We start from the raw sequence: 19868 nt of genomic DNA on the forward strand, positions 1-19868 counted from the left end.
TTCATGTCTTTATCTCTGGTACTTATACAGTAGCTGGTACCACAGAAGGCAGACAACAAAAATTAGTTGAGTAAGAGAAAATAGACAACATCCCAAAGTAGATAACATCCAGACTTGCAATAAAGAGTCGTTTTGCTAAATTTTTAACCTTCATACAAAAGGAATGATAAGATATTTTATATCCATCATTTTTTTCACTCATCATAATGTTTGTAAGAGTCATTTATGTTGTTGGATGTATCTGTAGTTTGGGTTTATTTTTTTTCCATTTTCATTGCTGTGTGGAAGTACGATATTTCCATGTCATAATACACTATTTGGGTTGTTTTCTGTTGATGGCTGAAACAAATAATGCTACTGTGAACGTTCTTGCACACATCTCTTGGTGCACACAGGCCTGTGTTTTGTTGGGTATATAGCCAGGAGGGAAATTGCTGGGTCAGACTATGCTCAATTATGGCCAATGTTATGCAACTGAAAACTTTTTGGAGGCAGAGAACATTACTTTGAACATCTCTAGCTCTATCACTTAGCATAATACCAGGCACTGAGTAGCCACTCACCAATTTTGGTAATCTTTGCATTTCAACTTTGATACGCTTAGTTATTGGTCAAGCCCTGCTTCTCTGAATACCAAGAATCCTGTCTATTTTTAGGCAGAAAGGGGACATCACTTAGTACCTTCTGCCCACAACCCTACTCAGTAGAGCAGATAAATATGCTCATTCTGATCATTGTTCCCAAAAGCCTATAAATGTTCCTTTTTTGTACCTTTTCTACTCCACTTCACTTCAATCATTCCTTGGATTTGCTTTTCTGCACAGGAGAATTGGGAAATCCTAGGGAAACTTAAAACATGAAGGTCCTCTTTCTTTCTGCTGTTCTCTTCTGTTTGGTCCAAACTAATTCAGGTAAACGCCTTCTGGTTAGGTTAGAAGATGGTTCCCAACCAGCAGAGATCAAAAGGGAGAGAACTGGGAAAGTCATGCAGGAATTCCATTCATGTGTATGTTGGTGTGTAGGTGAAGTTGTCTGTGTGTCTGTGTGTGTGTGTATGTCTGGGTGTCTGTGTGTGTTGATGTCTGTATGTCTGTGTGTGGACTGGGGTGTATGTTTGAGGCAAGTCTATATGTTGATGGGGGTTTTAGGTGGATCACTCTGGGTCTTGGCTCTGGGTCATTTTGATTTTCCCATGGAGACTTTTTGAAAAGTTAAATATGGGTTAAAAGAGTCAAAAAATAAGACAAAGGGACATCTTTGCTCTGATTTACAAATAGGGAGAATTCACTGCCTTCAGAAAAGTTTTCAGAAAGAAATTGCATTTGAATGAATATTAGAGCTGAAAGGGAATTAGAGATCTGCTGCTGCAGCCATGCACACTGCAGGGAGCAAGCAAAGTAGAGAGAAAGTATTAATTTTATTGCTGTTCAATTAATTATTATAGTAAAAACAGATCTTCATATTTATAATAATATCACCCCAGTTTTTACAGATACTCTATTTTACAAATGAGAAAACTAAGGCTGGGCAAGTTAAATGAATTGTCCAAAGAGAGGGATAATTAGTTATCAGAAGAAGTAAGACTAGAATCCAGGTCTCCAGACGCCCAGACTGGCAGTTCCTTTACCTCATTTCAGTTAGGGGTGAAATCCAGCTCTCTGTTCTATGCCATAACAGAGCTGAAATGACACAGACCACAGAGTAAGCCTCATTTGGAGCCAGGATATTGTGCAAAGCTGTTTTTATTTTAATCATGCAATATGAACACTGTATTGTTTTTTCTTTTTAGTCATGATTTTCATCTGCATTTGCAGCCCTGATATAAGACATTGCTTTTAATCCCCTTCTTCTCAAAGAAAAAAAGCTTTCCTAATGGGAATTGTAGGTGGTTGTGCTTGATTTACAAGCCACATGTCATGGTGAGAAGGAAGGTTTTATTTTCTCCTTTTCATTGTAGGATATGAAACTAAACCTGGGCTACAAGCTGAGAATCAGAACTATTCTCCCAAACTTCCTTTGTTTCCCCCAATTACATTAACTCACATCTATCACCGGGAAGCTTGAGAATGCTGATATAAAAACTAGCATTTTTTAAGGGCCTACTATGGACTAAGTGATGTCTCATACCATATGCCATATGAGGTCTCCAACGACACTTTGAAGCATAGATTGGTGTTCCCATTTCAAAGCTAAGGAACTGAAACTCAGTTAAATTGGCACTTTCCAAAGACCCTTAGCTGATAAGTATTGGAGCTTGGAACTGGAACACAGGCTGTTGGTCATCCTTTTATCTCTGCACCGTTTGAATTTAATATCAACTGTATCTTATTGTATCTCTAGGGGATATTCCACCTGGAATTAGAAACACCATCTGCCTTTTGCAACATGGGAATTGCAGACTGTTTTTCTGCCGTTCTGGTGAGAAAAAGGGTGAAATCTGCTCTGATCCCTGGAAAAGGTGCTGCATGCCAAATACTGAAGAAGAAAAAAAAGAGAAACCAGAGACAAATGGAAGAGCTATTGGGACTTAAAATGGAATTTTCTGGAAGGCAGGGATCTTCAAGTATACTAAGATCTTTGAAGAATGTGTGGCTTATGGTAGGTGTTTCATAAATATTTGCTGAATTAATTCGGCACCAAAGATGAAAGTCTAATGAAAGAATTTTCCTAAAAGCTTGTCTACTTTGCCTTTTTCTGTTATATTTTTTAGAGGTGTCTCAGAATTTTATAATATTCCACCTCCTTTCTCCAGGGAGTATCCTTTATCTACCCCCAGATGGAAGTAGACTAGAAACCAGGTTCCAGTCTTATCTTCAGAGGGACAGAAATACAGCCATTTACTAGCAACTCTTTTACCTAATGACGTCTTTCTTCTCATCAAACCCAACAGCAACCTTCTCCTACTTGTTCACAGCATAGAGAACGAGCCTTGCCATTGCCACACCTTCTCCCCTCCTTAAGCAATAATAGTATCACATTTACATAGGATTATATTGTTCTTAAAGATTTTCTCATAGATCATCTCAACTTATTTGCATAGCAATCTTCTGGAGTGTGTGGTCAGATATAAGAAGTCCCATCTTATGGATGGAAGGAACACCAAAATCAGAAGGTTAAACAAATTGCTCCAGGTCGACAATTCATAAATGGGATTCTTGGTATGACTAATTACTCAAGTCCTCATTCTTCTATGTCGTTTCTCAAGAGTATTTGTGAGCACTTGAAGCACATTAGGGCTTTTGTCATGAAGATGTCTTAACATTTACAACCTTTGCCTTTTACTTTTCTCTGGATCCTGCTCAAGATTTGTTACCCTTTGAGCCAGTCATCCCAAGAGTAGTGAATATTCACTACAGTTAAGAAACGTAAAAAATAACAAAAGCAAATGTGCAGATGTGTAAGAGAACAAGTGCCAACCTTTTCCCAGAGTAGAGAGTTTGATAAGATAACTTGGCTTCAATATTTCTGTTCACTGCCTGAATCCAGTTTGCTCATGAATAAGATGAACTTACTTTGAGTCGCCTAGAAAATATACCTTTTGGGATCCTCTATTTATTCCCAGATCCAGTTGCATAATGTCTTTGGCCTCACCCAGTCTCTTCTAAACTCACTTCTGTTTCTTATTTTCTAAATATGATAACACAGACCCCTGGAAGTGCATAGAGTAGTAGCCTCTCCTGAACACAGCCATCTCTTCAGAGCCCTCTCTCATCCCGTCAGAGGGTTGAGTACCTGTTCCATACCTGGTATGTATGGTCTGTCTTAGAGAGGTGTTTGCACAGAGTTGGCCTTTGTTCCTGAGTGAAACACAAGAAATCTCCATGGTTTAGAACAGGCAGAACAAAGCTGCCAGAAGTAACATTACTTCATGGCCAATAGATCTGCCCACCAGAGGTATAAAATAATATGAAGGCATGAGCCAGTGCAGAGAACACTGGGGAGCCAGAGTCTGGTTCCACCTCCCCCACTAGGCATGTGCTGTTAGACAGTGATTCCCTCTTTTGGCCTCATTTTCCTCAAAAATAAAATGAGGGAGGTGGTCTAGATCTCTGAGACCCCATTTCAGTTTACTTGTCTGTAGTTCTAGAATCAGTACCGTATCAGTGATCCTAGGTGGGGTTTCCATCAAGTAAAGTGAGGAGAGAAAACACTTTCTATCTCCTTCCTCCAGTGGTAGAGTCAAATGAGAGACTGTTGGGAAAGCCGTAACAGATTTCCCCACCAGGTTAGCAAGGAATTTGCACAAGGCCATAAAATGAACTGATAACATTTTTCAGCCTACATTGTGGAAAATGTGAGATTTCTCCTAAAGGACTGTTTGCACACCCCAGTCAAACATGGTAGAAAAGAGCCACCTCCCCAGTCACTGGCACAAAACAGCTCCAGAATGTTTGTTGAGGTTTATTGGGGATGGTAGGGAAGACTGGGGATGTGGGGGAGGTCTCCAGGATGTCTTCAGTGACCAGGACTGGAGTCAGTCTGATCCTTTATTCTATAAAAATCTCCTGAAGCATGGGGTGGGAGCGTATGGGGGGATAAATCAGAGCGGATCAGCACAGAAACCAGAATGAACTCCGAGGATCTGGAGTCAGCTTCTCACTCGGCCACTTTGGGATACTGGGCGAGTTACTCATCTCCATAGCATCCGTTTACCTATCTATAAAATGGTCTGATTGAACCAGACCACCCGTGTGATCCTAGAAAGCCCTAGGATGGTTCTAAGATGAAGTGAAGCCCTAAAATGCCGACTCCACTTTTCAAAGCCAGTCTGCACGTTGGCAAGGCAAGCAGCATGGCGGTAGCAAACATTCACCACCAGAGGGCGTGCTGCCACCTACGATGCCGCAAACCTGATTTTGGAGCTTGGTGCAGATTTTTGATAAGGTATGTTGAAGCTGGTCCAATTGGCTAAGAAGGAAAGTAACAGCTGGGGATCAAAAGTGCTCCAAAAGAGGAGCCTGAATCACCAACATTTCTAGACTGAATTTCTTGGCATTAATTAGAGTGTCTCATTCATTTCTGCCCTGCATAGAGAAACCATTCAATACAGGTTTGTGGAAATGAATTGAATTCAAATCAGATGGAATCAATCGGAATAATTATTAAAGCATCACTGTGCATCTCTTCTTATCTGGCATAGGGGCCAGGACCAGCAGCAGAGCTCAGACAAAGCTGCAAATAAAGAAAGCAAAGCTGGCTTGCTTCCCGCTGCTGCCTGTCTTTCTGGAGTTGTGACTCCCCTAGTCGCACACCGCAGAGCACGCTCGGTTGCCACGAGGCAGCCCCAGGTAGCAGAGGACCAGTGGGCTCAGCGTAGGATTCACCATGTAGTTGCTGGGTGACCTTGGGTAAGACCCTAATTCCACTGTCTTCCTCCATCCAGAAATTTATACAAGACTCAGACGAGATTTCAATAAACACAAAGCAGTGATTGCATTCCTTCCATCCTGTCCGTGGACCCCAGATCTGTTTTCAACTTGGCGAGTTACCTGAGGCACACGGCCAGGGCACCTGGGAGGAGGTAGGTCCTGGAGCCCCAGGACTTTGGCAAACCTCTTCTCTTGGGCCTGCTGCTGACCCAAGGAGAGGGCTGGTGTTCCTGGCTGTAGTGTGGAGCCTCCTCCAGCCAGAGGGAGACTGGCTTAATGGGGGGGCCAGTATTTTATATTTTGCAAAGCTTTATATTTATCCCATAGATCCTTATTGTGAGATAAGTATAATTATCCTCATTGTACCTCTCAGAGACTCCATTTCCTCTCCTGAGATTACACAGTAAGTAAATAGGAATGAGAGAGGCATTCCCTCTATAAATTCAAACCAGCTCTGATTCACTCCGCTCGTAAACCTTCCCTGGCCCTCTCTCTGGCATAACAGAATTAATTGTTCTGTCTCTGTGTCCCCTCAGGCCCTTTGCTATGATTTGATTTGTTACTTTACTGCCATTATTTGTTTCATGCTATTTCTCCTATGAGATTTGAACTCCTCAAGGACAGGGTCTGTTTCTTATTTGTATTTAAACCTTTAGTGACCAGAAAAGAATAATAAATGTGGAATAGAAATGAATAAATTAACCCAAGCCTGAAACATAGGCCTTCTTCAAAGCACTGCTGCTTCCTTTAATGACCCAAGGCTGAGTGAATGTGGGCACCCCCAGGAAACCACAGGACCTCCTCCTACGACTGTTGTCCAGCAGCCCTCACCCCCATCTTTTCTCTAGCAGTCCCCGGATTCTGGACCCCCTTCCTCTCCTCCTCTTGGGGGTATCTCTTCTGAAATCCAGCCAGAACAGGAATGAAGTCCTTATTATCTTTCCTCTACCAGGCTGTCTCACAATTGGGCAAATAACTGTTCATTTTCAAGTGTTTTAACTGCTTACTCCACAGCAGAATTAAAGGACAGTGGTTAGAGAAGCTATTTCGAGTCCACCTGGATCCACAGCTCCCAGAACAAGCATTTGCCTTTGACAGCATCAAACACTCCTCTTCTCTTGTTGCTTAGTCAGAGAATCTTAGATGCAGAAGGGACCCAAGAGGTCTTTTAACAAAACCATCCTCTCTCCTAGGCAGCCTGATGTTATGGGAAGAGCTTTGAGCTAGGAATCAAAATACCGGAGTTGCAGTCCTAAATCTATGATCCTAATTGGTTTCACTGAACTTCAGGCTCCTTACGTGTAATTTGTGCATAAATTTTTGTTGTTGATTTCAAATGACCAAGTAGATACATGAAATTCTTTGTGAACAGTAGACTATTTTGGATATATGGGTGATTGATTTTATGATCTAATGTTTGACTCTTCTTGATTCAAATAAGAAGTAGTAAAAGTGATCAGAGATTGTTTTGCAAGTTGGAAATAGTACATACCACATTTGAATACCTTATAGACACAGTGATCACAATAAATACATGCACACACATATACCCTTACATAAGGTTCTTCCCCACGTGAGTATAGTCTAAATGAATTTTTAGATCATCCATAGATAAACCGTAACTCACATAAGTGCGATGTCTCTGATCTTTTAGAGGCAATCTGCATTCTTCAGACTAAAGCAGCCATACCTGACCTCCCCGAGCTTTGAAATCCTTGACTGTAGATAAGCTGCACAAAAAGGTGAGGGACAGTGAACAGATGCTTGTCCTGTCATCTATGTATGAAGGTGATTTATTACCACCAAGTCCCACCCCCATAACAGTATCATGCTGGGAAAGGTAGAAACTGCTAATCCCAAAGGAATTTCTTCCAGGCCAACCCTATGGCTTCAGACTGGGCAGAAGCATGCAGCATTCCATTCTCGCTGTTTTTATTTACCATACAAAATGAAAATACCATTCTGGGCACTGCAACAATAAAATGAGGACATGGGTTTTTAACAAAACAAACAAAAAACTAACAAACAAACAAAATACTTCGAATGAAATAGTCCTCCATGGAGGCCAGGGGCCATACACTTTAGCAATGGCATTGCAACAGCTCAAAATACAAAAATTCATTGTTTGGAATTGCCTTCAAAATCTCTTTCTATAAAACACAAGCAATCTCATCTTTGAAAGAGTCTAGTTTGACATAGTTATTTATTTAGCATAAACAAAACTTCCAGAGCCCTGGAAGTTAAGAAATCCACCCACGGCGCATGGCTACTACCTCACCGTGGGGAGAACAATCACTCGCCAGATTTACAGGACCTATGACAGGGTTTCTAAAACCCTCATTTAGGCCTCAGGTTGGCTGAATGCCAGATGAATCTGGAGGTTCCAGGTCTCCTCCCTGGTTTTTCAAGTGTAGAGTAGATTATTCCACAAGGGACTCCACTGGAGATTTGGTCATGTGTTTCATGTGCAGTGAAACATGTGCTTTTCCTGGCTAAATCTGAGAATTTATGCAGAGGAGTAGCTTGTCCCATGGACAGGTCAATGAGGGGGTGGTGGTCGCCATGGTTACCTTGAGGGAGGCCCCTGGATGGAACACAGAGCATCCACGCTGGGCCTGGGGAGATGCGAAGTTCCAGCTAGGTCTGGCTGGTCCAGATGATTCTGGTGTTTAACTCTCGAGGCCCAGGCAAGCTCTGAAGGTATAACTAGCACTACCAGCCTTACCAGCTACTTAGTGCTAACTGAATGCTTACTCTTGCACCCTTGTGTTAAGCACATTACATGTATTTATCTCCATTAATCAGTGGAGCATTATGCCCATCATACAGATTGAAACCTAAACCCAGGAGATGAGAAGGCACTTACCCAAAGTCACACAGCATCTAAATCAGGAATTTCTGTTCAAAACTGTCAGGGAGTCAATAAATATTTTTATTAGGCCCATTTTAAGGATTAAGAAGTTTGCCTGACATCATGTGACAAGTTAATGGTGGACCAAGACTGGTTCCCAGTTCAGCCCACTTGACCCTATACCACATTCCACATACCCTATAAAACATAAAAGCATTATTCATTCATAGTGGTCCTTCTAATTCTCTCTTTCTTAATAAATAGTGATTGTGGAGGGAAGGAGGAAGGAAGAATGGAAAGGAGGGAGGGACAGAGGGTGAGAGAGAGGAAGGAAGGAAGGAGGGAGAGAGGGAGGGACAGAGAGAAGGAAGGAAGGAAGGAAGAAGGAAGTTAAGAATGAACCCTGTGGCTGGCCTCTAGAAGGGTGATTTAGACCAGGCCCTACCAGAATGTGGGGAAGGCCAGAGATCATATCCTCCCTGCCTGAGTCACAGTTGCCTCAAGGCCTGGAGCAGAGGTGGGGGTGCCTGTGAATGGGATATCAGCTGTGCAGCTGGGTAGGAGGGCAGCAGATGGAAAGGAGGCATGGCTAACTACAGGGCTCTCAGACTCTTGAAAGGGTGGCGCAGAATGTGGGTTAGTACCTGGAAGCAGCAGAAATTGCAAGAGTGAAGAAATCCTGGAAGGAAATCTTTCTGCCATCACTGTGCTTTCCCATCCTTGTTCCTCTCATGAGGAGTTATCTCTCTGTCTCATTACTTTCACAAGACTCACAGATGTCCTTACTCCATGTAAGCACAGGACTGCAGATGCCAGTGTGAGTGGGAAAAAGGCAGTGGGGCAACTCCAGGCAGCAGGGATGAGATGGGCACACTGAGCAGGGACCTGATTCTTTCCCAGCAGATGGAAACCACTGAATGAGCCAGCCTAGAGTTTCCTGGAACATACATCCGCCTGATCAGCTGGTAGCCAAGAGTCACAATGACTCACATATCTGAATGGTGTAATGTTTGGTGCTAGGTGTGGTGCATGTCACAAGTGAGCATAACCAGGAGAACTAAAAAAGCTTCACATTTCCCTTCACTGTTGTCACTCTGTTGATGTAGGGTGGTGCTCTGAGGAGCATAGACAGTCTAAGAAGTGATCAGCTACCATGCAAGGCCTATGTCTGCTAGATGAATGAGAACCCCTCACACTTTCGGGGTCATCTTCCTCTAAGCCTGCTGTTCTCAGTCTCTTCTGACCTTTGCATCACCTTGGCAGCTTCTGAAAATTCCACATTATGTAATTTCCCAGGGCCTACCTGGAGAGATTCTGATGTACTTGTCTGGGTGGGTCCTAAGATACTTTTGTAGAGATACCCAGGTGGCACTATACTTGAGCAGTGTCTCAAGTTTAGGAAAGTGGTTCCCCCCGAACGGTGTGCTAAGAGTCCTCTTCAACCTGCATGCCTTGCCCAGCACTGCAGCTCTGCTCTGGCCCATGGCCTTCTGCTGTTGTCATCTCCATGCCAGACGTGATGTTCCTTCTCCAGAAGCACAAGAGAGGAGTTGGAGTGGATCAAGTTGACCTTGATGTCCAGCAAAGGGTCCCTTCAGCCTCCTTAGTGGTTCTGCACCAGACCTTACAGGTACATACAGAATGTTTTACTGAAGTTTCTGAAAATTTTATCACAGGAGGGCAAACAGTTAAAAGTCAGTTAAATTTGTGCTTTTCCCAGATTCCCAAAGAAACGTCCCTTTGCTCAGGCCTTTTAAAAAGATGGTCTTTTCCCAGTCGGTTCTTACTAGTTCCAGCCTCGGTCTGTTGTTCCCAGGTTGCCTCCTCCTTCAATTCACCCTTTTGCTCTTCCCCACCCCTACTCTTGGTAAACCCCATTCCTACCTGCAGTGAGGGATTTCACTGTTGACCCACCACTTCTCTGCATTCAATGAGTCAAGTGTGAGATGCTAAGACTGAAGTAGCAAGGAGAGCAGCAGCAGGACGATCGGGGGTGACTGGTGATACCCAAGTGCTGGAGAGCACCAAGCAGGGAGGGGCTGAGAGGCTCCAAGGTGCCCTTGCCTACAGTGGGTGAGGGTGCAGCCCATCAGGCTTCTTTCATGCAAGCTCACCAAGGTGAGCGCAGACAAGCTTACATTTTAGCTATTGAACCTTTCAGCTCAAATATCTGTACATCTCAATAGGACAGGCATGAGGTTTTGAGAACTATACAGTCTTAATCCATATTGAGGGAAGAAATATTTCCTTAATAACTAAGGGGTCTCTTGCTTCTCTCAGAGTTAGAAACTCTTTGGTTCAGCAAAGTTGCCATTTTTTTTCATGCTCCACCTTAATGCCTGCTGGGATAATTAAGGAGCGCTATCCCCCTCTCTTTGTATCCCAGGAGATGCCAAAGCTGGATTCTTCCAGTTGGGATCCAATTAGATTCTTTTGTTTTCCTAGAGAAGGGGAGGAGGGTGGGCAGAGGAGCTCGGGACATTCAAAGAACAGATAAAATATGGGGTAGGAAAATGAACAGTCGTTCTGGCATTTATTTGACTAAATAGTCTATATAGAAATAAAAATAGATCTCGCACTAGAGAAAAGGACTTTGCCATTTTTAACACACAATGCCCAAAGGATAGAGATATGCCAGTAATCACCCGTGTCCATGCTTGTGTGGGAGATGGATAGAGCTTGAGATGAGGGGGAGCAGGAGATGGTGATTTTCTCTCCTGTGATTGTCTACCTCTGAAAAACAGATGAAGAGATAGCCAATATCTTTGGGAGGAAAACTGAAACATCTTTTTGTCTTGCTGTTGTACAGGATAGTGTGAGATACTTATTTCTTGACATAAAAAGAAAATACCCAATTTTGAGGTTGATACACTCTGAGATCTGAACTTTAGAACATTGATTTTATGAAATTTAAGGAATAAATTTTTTTCTGTGTACCTGATGATGTGTATACTTTCCTATCAAAGATGAGAACCAGATTTACCATTGTTTACAAATAAAAATAAAAATAATTTGTTTGGGCGCCAACCTGTTTCTAGAAAAGGAGATGAAAGACATCAGAAGGATTAAAAGGGAGGGAAAGAAATGAATCAGGGCTTCTTGAATGTCAACTACTCAGAAGTGTAAAATAGCCATTTGTTTTCTTAATTTTTCTTCTCTGCAAAGTGGCCTACTTTCCCCAAGATTTTCCCTAAATAGATGTCCTATTTCAAGATTGGAAACCAAGGGAAGAACATAAAGTGTCACATAGCCTCCACTTGCAACTTTGTTTGCCTTCTCAGAGAATACAATATCCATGTTAAGGAAAAAAAAACATCTTGATATTCTTTCCACTGATTGGTGCCAAAATAAAAGAGGGCAAACATAGGGGAGAGGGATGGAGATGACGGAAGTGCTGCCTTCATTGCCTCCAGAGTCTCCTGACCTTGGTTCTCACCCAGTGGCCTGCACGACCCTCTCTGCACCACCACACTTCTAATGCCCATCCCTCCCCCGCTGGGCAGCATCCTGTGATGAGCGCCTTGCCGATGGGCTTGTTCTTCTAGGCGGCAGGCCTGGGAAACAGCAGACTTTCAGTGTTTCATTAAACCAACAATATAGCGGCTATTTGAGGAAGCAGTTTTTGATAGAAATCTTTCTGTTGACACCTTTGAAGATCAAGAAAACATCAGCATCAAAATTTGCATAATGAGTGTCAATGACCTTGAAAAATAACCAAGTGAAACATTCTTTTGAGAAATGCTGCAGCAACAATACTCTTGATGTGGAAGCTTTATTTATTTATCCTTTTCACTTCTGCACAAGCATAAAATGCAATAAATAATTGTGTCTAAGTCCCCAAAAGCTCATTCGAGACATATAAAATTAAAATTCCAGGTGATAAAAAGGCATTATTCTGGGGAAATATTATCTTGTATATATGGTAACAGAATAAATTAAAAAAAAAGCCATGGCACTGAACTACACAAACAGGGAACCTTAAGTTAAACCACAGACTTTAATTAATAGCACAATTATAAAAATGTGCTATGATCAATTGTAACAAATGTTTCACACCAATGCAAAGTGTTGTTGGTGGGGTGGTGTATGGGAATCCTGTATTTTATGCACGATTGTTATATAAGCTCACAACTTCTCTAGTAAAAAAAGAAAAAGAAATTTTAAAAAGGCATTATTCATAGCTTAATTGTCATTTTTATTAGGGCATTTAATAAAGGTATATCTTATATTTGATGGCATCTATGGAGGCTAGAAAGCGGACAGCAGGGAGTAAGGCCTGAATCAAGTTGATAGAAACCGATCATGAAAGACCCATCTCAGAAATAATATCGCAACACATCTTCCCGCTGTCTCTTTCAGATAATTAATTCTCTACAAAGAGGTGGGATGTTGCCTAAGTATTAATATTTCAGAAATGAACACAAACCCAGATGAGTTTGCTCCAATGTTCGTTCCCATCTGCTTAAGACATCTCATAAGACCCAATTACTGGCCTTTGCTTCTATTCTGCTCCAGAAGATTTTAAGAAAGCTATATAGGGTATTGACGTGTATTCAAAATAAATAATCTGCTGAAAATGAATATACCTAAGGAAGGGAAGGAGGGAGAGCCTAAGATGGCACACCTCCCCGGCATCACCATAGTCTGAGCAGTCTGGTTCAGTGCATTGTCACTCCAGCCACATTTGAAAATTGCGTTCAAAGTTGAAAGAGAGAGAGGGAGAGAGGTAAGGGGTGGGGGGGGGGGGGAAGAAAGAGAGAGGGAGGAAGGGAGGAAAAAGCAAATAAAGACAGACTTGACACCTTGATAACTGTTTTCAAATATTTTAAGGGTCGTCATATGATATGGAAGTCAAATTCCTTTTTTTTTTTTTGAGAACCAGGAATGAAGAGAGGAACAATGAGAAGATTTAGGGATGTAAATTTTGGCTTAATATGAAGTAAAGCAAAGTAATAATCATTGCAGCTTGTGATGGTTAATATTATGCATAAACTTGGCTAGGGTATGGTGTCTCATTGTTTGATCAAGCAAACTCTGGCCTGATTTTTACTGTGAGGGTATTTCATAAATGGATTTCTATCTATGGTCAGTTGATTGCATCTATGGCTGATTGTATCTACCATCAACAAAGGAAATTGCCTTTAGCAATGAGGGGGGTCCCCTTATCCAATCAGCTGGAGGTCTTAAAAGCCAGAACTAAGGATTTCAGAGGTCAGAAAGAATTTCTGTCTGTACCTCAGCCAGCCAGTAGCTTCTTCTAGGAATTCAACTTCACCTTCATTGTAGTTTCCAACTTGTGGCCAGCCCAACAGAATTTGGACTGGCTGATCCACAAGGTTGCATGTGCCAATTCCTATAATAAATCTCATATAGTTCTATTTCTCTGCAAAACCCTGACTAACACAGAGCTGAAAGTGGAATAAGATCCCTTTGGAAGTGTTCAACAAGAGGCTGAATTCAATGATAATGTATTAAATGACCTTGAAGACCCCTTTAAATCTTAAGATTCTGTATCTGTAAATAATGGAACAAAAAGCAGTCATTTAAAAAACTTGAATAAACTCCCCTAAGCATTGCTTTGACCAATTCAATGTTTGCTAGTTATTTTTGTTTCCCCATATGGGGAGAAGATACTCTCACCTGCCCTACATCTGCCCCATTGGTATTTGAGAATGGTTAGTCTAGATGAGGTATGAACTCCCTTCTCTCCATAGAAAATGAGGGATGACTCATATCTCTATAAACTTATTTCCTATGAACCTTTGACTGATATGTCACTATAGAGCCTATGGCCAGATTTGTTAACAGAAGCAGGGCTATATTCTGCTCTTCTTCTCCTGGAGTAACCTGGGGGCACCTGCATGGCCAGAGAGAGGAAGGGTTCCCTGCCAGGAAATTCCCTTGACTCGGTTTATGAGGGTGATCTTAAGATCTGGAAACACTGCAGCTTGTTAGGAAGGGACTCCTGATGTGGAGAGACCCAGAGACCATTGCATTCTCATCAAGGGCAGACCTAGGGAAAACAGCAGGCAGAAACAACACACACACATGAACATACTCACACAAGCACAGTAATAGAAACAGAGAAGAGAGTAAGAGACAGATACTGACAGACACATGGACATGGAGACAGATATAAATAGAGGCAAAGAGAAAGTGGGGCAAGACAGAGAGATGGATGAATTAAAGCAATGGAAATGGAATAAAGGATAGTAGAGAGTGGTACTAGAGAGAAAAAGTGAGAAAGAGCTCAGAATAGACTGAAATGAAGGAAAAATAAAATATTTGGGATGTAATGTATGATTTTGCTTACCTAGTTCTTCGTTGAGAGAATGAGTATGTTTTTGCAGGGGGTGGGTAAGCTGATACCTGGAACTTCCATCTCTTCCCAGAGAAGAGGCACTTTTCACAAAGGTCAGTAAATAAGAGTTTCAATACAGGCATACCTCATTTTATTGTGCTTTGTTTTATTTCATGTCCTAGATATTGTGATCTTAGTAATCAGAGGTTTGTGGCAATGCTGCATCAAGCAAGCCTATTGGCACCATTTTTCCAACAGCATGTGCTCACTTTGTGTCTCTGTGTCACATTTTGGCAATTCTTGCAATATGTCAAATTTTTTCATTATCATTATTTCTGTTATGGAAATCTGTGATCAATGCTCTCTGATGTTACTTTTGTAATTGTTTTGGGGTGTCACAAACTGCGCCCTTATAAGACAGGGAGCTTAATCAATCATGTTGTGTGTTCTGACTGTTCCACTGACTGGCGTTTCCCCATCTCTCTCCCTCTGCTTGGGCCTCCCTATTCCCTGAGACACAACAGTATTGAAATTAGGCCAATTGATAACCTTACAATAGCTTCTAAATGTTCAAGTGGAAGGAAGAGTCTCCCTCCTCTCACTTTAAATCAAAAACTAAAAATGATTAAGCTTAGTGAGAAAGGCATGTCAAAAGTGAAGACAGGCTTGAAAGCTAGGCCTTTGCACCAGTTTGCTAAGTTGCGACTTCAAAGGAAAAGTTCTTAAAGGAAATTAAAAATGCTACTCCGGTGAATCCATGAACGATAAGAAAGCAAAACAGCCTTATTGCTGATTTGGAGAAAGTTTGAATGGTCTAGATAGAAGGTCAAACCAGCAACAATGTTCCTTTAAGTCAAAGCTTAATCCAGAGCAGGGCCTTAACTCTCTTCAGTTCTATGAAGGATAATAGAGGTGACGAAGCTGCAGGAAGAAAGTTGGAACCTAGTAGAGATTGCTTCATGAGGTTTAAGGAAAGAAGCAATCTCCATAACATAAAAGTACTGAAGCCTAAATGCTGATATAGAAGCTACAGCAAGTTATCCAGAAGATCTAGCTAAGATCATTGCTGAAAGTGGCTACACTAAACAACAGATTTTCAATCTAGACAAGCAGCTTTCTATTGGAAAAAATGCCATCTAGGACTTTCTTAGCTACAGAGGAGAAGTCCATGCCTAGCTTCAAAACTTCAAAGGACAGGCTGACTCTCTTGTTAGGGGTTAATGAAGCTTGTGACTTTAAATTGAAGCCCATGCTTATTTACCATTCTGAAAATCCTAGAGCCCTTGAGAATTTTGCTAAATCTACTCCACCTGTATTCTATAACTGGCACAACAAAGCATGGATGACAGCACATCTGTTTACAACATGGTTTACTGAATATTTTAAGCCCTCTGTTGAGATCTACTGTTTAGAAAAAAGATTCCTTTCAAAATATTGCTGCTTATTGACAACGAATCTGGTCACCCAAGAGCTCTGATAGAGATGTGTGAGATTCATGTTGTTTTCATGCCTGCTAACACAATCTCTATTCTGCAGCCCATAGATCAAGGAATCATTTTGACTTTCAAGTCTTAATATTGAAGAAATGCATTTTTTAAGGCTATAGCTGCCATAGACAGTGATTCCTCTGATGCAACTGGGCAAAGTCAATTGAAAACCTTCTGGAAAGGATTCACCATTCTAGATATCATTAAGAACATTTGTGATTCATGGGAGAAGGTCAAAATATCAACATTAACAGGAGTTTGGAAGAAATTTATTCCAACCTTCATGGATGACTTTGAGAGGTCCAAGACTTCAATGGAGGAAGTAACTGCAGATAAGATGCAAATAACAAGAGAACTAGAATTAGAAGTGGAGGCTGAAGATGTGACTGAATTACTACAATCTCATGATAAAATTTGAACAGATAAGGAGTTGCTTCTTATGGATGATCAAAGAAAGTGGTCTCTTGAGATGGAATTTATAGCTGGTGAAGATACTGTGAACGTTGTTGAAAGGACAACAAAGGATTTAGAATATTCCATAAACATAGTTGATAAAGCAGCAGCAGGATTTGAGAGGGTTGACTCCAATTTTGAAAGTTCTGCTGTGGGCAGAATGCTATTAAATAACTTTGCATGCTACCAGGAAACATTTCATGGAAGGAAATATTTCATGGATGAGGTAAACTTCATTGCTGTCTTATTTTAGTAAATTGCCACAGCCACCCCAACATTCAGCAACCACCACCCTGATCAGTCAGCAGCCATCAACATTGAGGCAAAACACCCCCACCAGCAAGAAGATTATGATTTGCTGAAGGCTCAGAAGGTAGTTAGCATTTTTTAGCACTAAAATATTTTTTAAATTTAAGATACGTACATTTTTTAGACATAATGCTATTGCATGCTTTATAGATCACACATTAATGTAAATGTAACTTTCATGTGCACTGGGAAACCAAAAAATTCATGAGGCTCACTTTATTGCAATATTCATTTTATTGCAGTGGTCTGGAAATGAACCCACAGTATCTCCAAGGTTGCCTTTAGAACTTAAAGGGACTGAGCAAGTCAGCCTGTAATACTGAGCACCTTCCATCTTGAAGAAGACAAGTTCTTAAGAAGATACAGGAGACCAATTGGATAGAAACAAATCTCATCCCATTGGAAGCAGTGGTCCCCTTCCTAGCCATGCATGTCCTCTCTTGTTCAGTGATCACATGATGTTCATGGCAATATGAACATGAGCAAGCATGTGGCTCTCCAAAAATCAACCCCCAGGAGAATGAAATCCCAGGCTATTATCTTTTTCTCCTAAAGTATGTACTGTGTTTGAAAGCATTGAGTATTAAACTGATTTTTTCCCCCAATTTATAAGTTCTCATCAGGCAGACAAATTCCATAGCTGGGTGTGTGGCTCCAAGCATGTGTTGTCAGTTATACATGTGTGTACAAACCCAGAATGCCAAAGCTTTGGTTTGGTCCATAGCTGGGTGTGTGGCTCCAAGCATGTGCTGTCAGTTATACATGTGTGTATAAACCCAGAATGCCAAAGCTTTGGTTTGGTCCATAGCTGGGTGTGTGGCTCCAAGCATGTGCTGTCAGTTATACATGTGTGTACAAACCCAGAATGCCAAAGCTCTGGTTTGGCATTAGACCAAAGTGTTTCCTAAAAAAAAAAATGTCTTGTGAGATGCTTAAAATAAAGTAATATACACTCTCAAGACAAAATAATGCCTGTCACTGTAATTTAAATATACATGTATTTTTCATATTTTCCATATTTTTCATGAGCTGATGATGCCCAGCACTCAAAAGAATGTGTATCCTAATATAAGCAATATTGGTAAGTAGAATAAATGTATACAACATGGCTGCTAGGTGGGGTTGGTGAAGAGGAAGGAGAAAGAAATGGAAGGAAAGGAAAAAGAAATCAAGCATCATTGAGAAAGTGATCAGAGAAAAATTACATCAGATAAGAGAGGCAATGAGGAAATGCAAGAGGTGAGTAAAATGATAGTTTTGCCAGGACTCTAGTTTACATGTCAGGAATAAGGGGAATATAAGACAGCTATAGCTTCCAAGTGAGTTTGAATTCTGTAGTTCTCAGTGTGTGTATATATGTGTGTCCACACACAGAAGTGAGTGTGTGCTTTCCTGTGAAGCTTGTGGGAAGTGAGTGGTGAGAGTTCTTTTATATGTGTGGCACAGAGAGGGAAAAACATAGATTATAAAACTAACCTCACATAACTAACTGCATGGTGAGAACAATGCATTAACTCTCCAACAATTCTACGTCTGTCAAAACTGCTCAGTAGATGCTAGCAATTACATATAAAACATTTGATAGTTCTCTATTGCAGTGTCGGCCAGTAGGGTTATTTTGAGTACAAATCCTGATAAAATGATAGTGGCAGAAGTCCTATATGTTTTGAAAATTTTCCTGGGGTCCCATCTTTGACCTTGGAGACATCCCTCCCCCACCCTGTCCCTAGGCCATTTATCAGTTTACCCTATGATTGTTTTGTGAGAGGCACCTAACCTCAAAATCTCCTGCCCAAGGGAGCAGCCAGCAGACTGTGTAGGTTGGTGGCAGGAGTTGGTTGTGAGCTTTCACTGGGGCTGGGCATGAAATGCAGTCAAAGAATCTGACTGAAGAATAAACATGAAAATAGAAAGAAAAGCATTGCTGTGCAATTCACTCTATTTAGAATGAAAATATTACTATCCGATGGGTAGGAGAACATCTTTAGGGTTGCCTTATACGTAATTTTTATATACTTATTTGCTTCTCATTTTTTTGCCTCAGGAGTCAGGAGAGTGAGCACCTACCTTGTGGGTGTGTTTTAGACATTCTAGCAAAGACCTGCAGCATAATATCTCTGCTATGGCTCCAAATTCCTAAGCTAGTTTGAGTTGAAAGGTGTCTTATCTTCAGCTTGGCTCTCTCTTCCCTGTGCATTTCTCCCTTCCCCACCTGCCGGTGTCACCACCTCAATTCCTTCTCCTCATAATGGTTACCACCATCCACCAGTCCCCTGAACAGAACACTGGCAGTCATCCTAGCCTGCCTCCTCTTACACCTAATCCCTTCTCTGCTGCTCAATCATTATATCAACTCTTGCTTCCACCTTCTGATAGCTCTAGTTCTCAAGTCTGGCTCTTTTACCCAATGTCACTGGAAAAATAACAGGCCTTTATTCAGATCTTAATTTCCAGGCCACTCTCACAATCTTCTAATCCCATCCTTCATACTATATTTGATGTGATTTTTCTTTAAAACACAAATTTGTTCAGGTTGTTCTCGTGCTTTAAATCTTCCATTGACATTGCATTACCTGTTGATGTTCTGTTGCCATTTCCTTTCTCTTCTGGGAGTATTTCTTCCTTATGATATTTGTTCTAAGTTTTCTAGTTTGAAAATATTTCCCATTATTTAAATGGTGAAAGCAATATAGACTTGAGTACCTTCCTTTTCGATAATGTGAGGACACAAATGAAAAGACATTTTCTATTAAAGATGATAAGAAGTGTTCACAAATAGTGACAGTGTATGACATTTACCAAGGAATTTGGCAAAAGCTCCATGTATAATGCAAAATACTCTCTGCAGAATGCTGATTAGGGAGGGATCGCTTTCAAACAGGGTGATCAGGATTATGAGGAGTTGGTATTTGGGCTGGGCTCTGTAGATTGTGCAAACCATTATAAAGAAAGAATTGGCTGGGCTTGTTGAATCATTGCATTTGAGCAATTAGGAAAAGACAAGAGTCAGAAAGAATCCAGTTTCCAGCCTCTATCACCTAGCAATTGGGAAATGAATGTGATTTTTACAGGAAGAGGGAAGTCTTAATTACAAGCTT

At 41.2% G+C, this 19868-nt stretch overlaps 1 protein-coding gene across 1 annotated transcript; it reads left to right on the forward strand.

Annotated features, from left to right (window-relative positions):
- Positions 1–856: 856 nt before the first annotated feature.
- LOC119516774 (sperm-associated antigen 11-like) lies at positions 857–2531 on the forward strand. Its single transcript, XM_037813226.1, has 2 exons — positions 857–911; positions 2341–2531. Exons 1-2 carry the CDS (start codon positions 857–859, stop codon positions 2529–2531), a joined length of 246 nt encoding a protein of 81 aa, XP_037669154.1.
- The last annotated feature ends 17337 nt before the right edge of the window (positions 2532–19868 follow it).

This window comes from Choloepus didactylus, chromosome 20, assembly GCF_015220235.1.
Source record: "Choloepus didactylus isolate mChoDid1 chromosome 20, mChoDid1.pri, whole genome shotgun sequence".
Classification (NCBI taxonomy): Eukaryota; Metazoa; Chordata; class Mammalia; order Pilosa; family Megalonychidae; genus Choloepus; species Choloepus didactylus.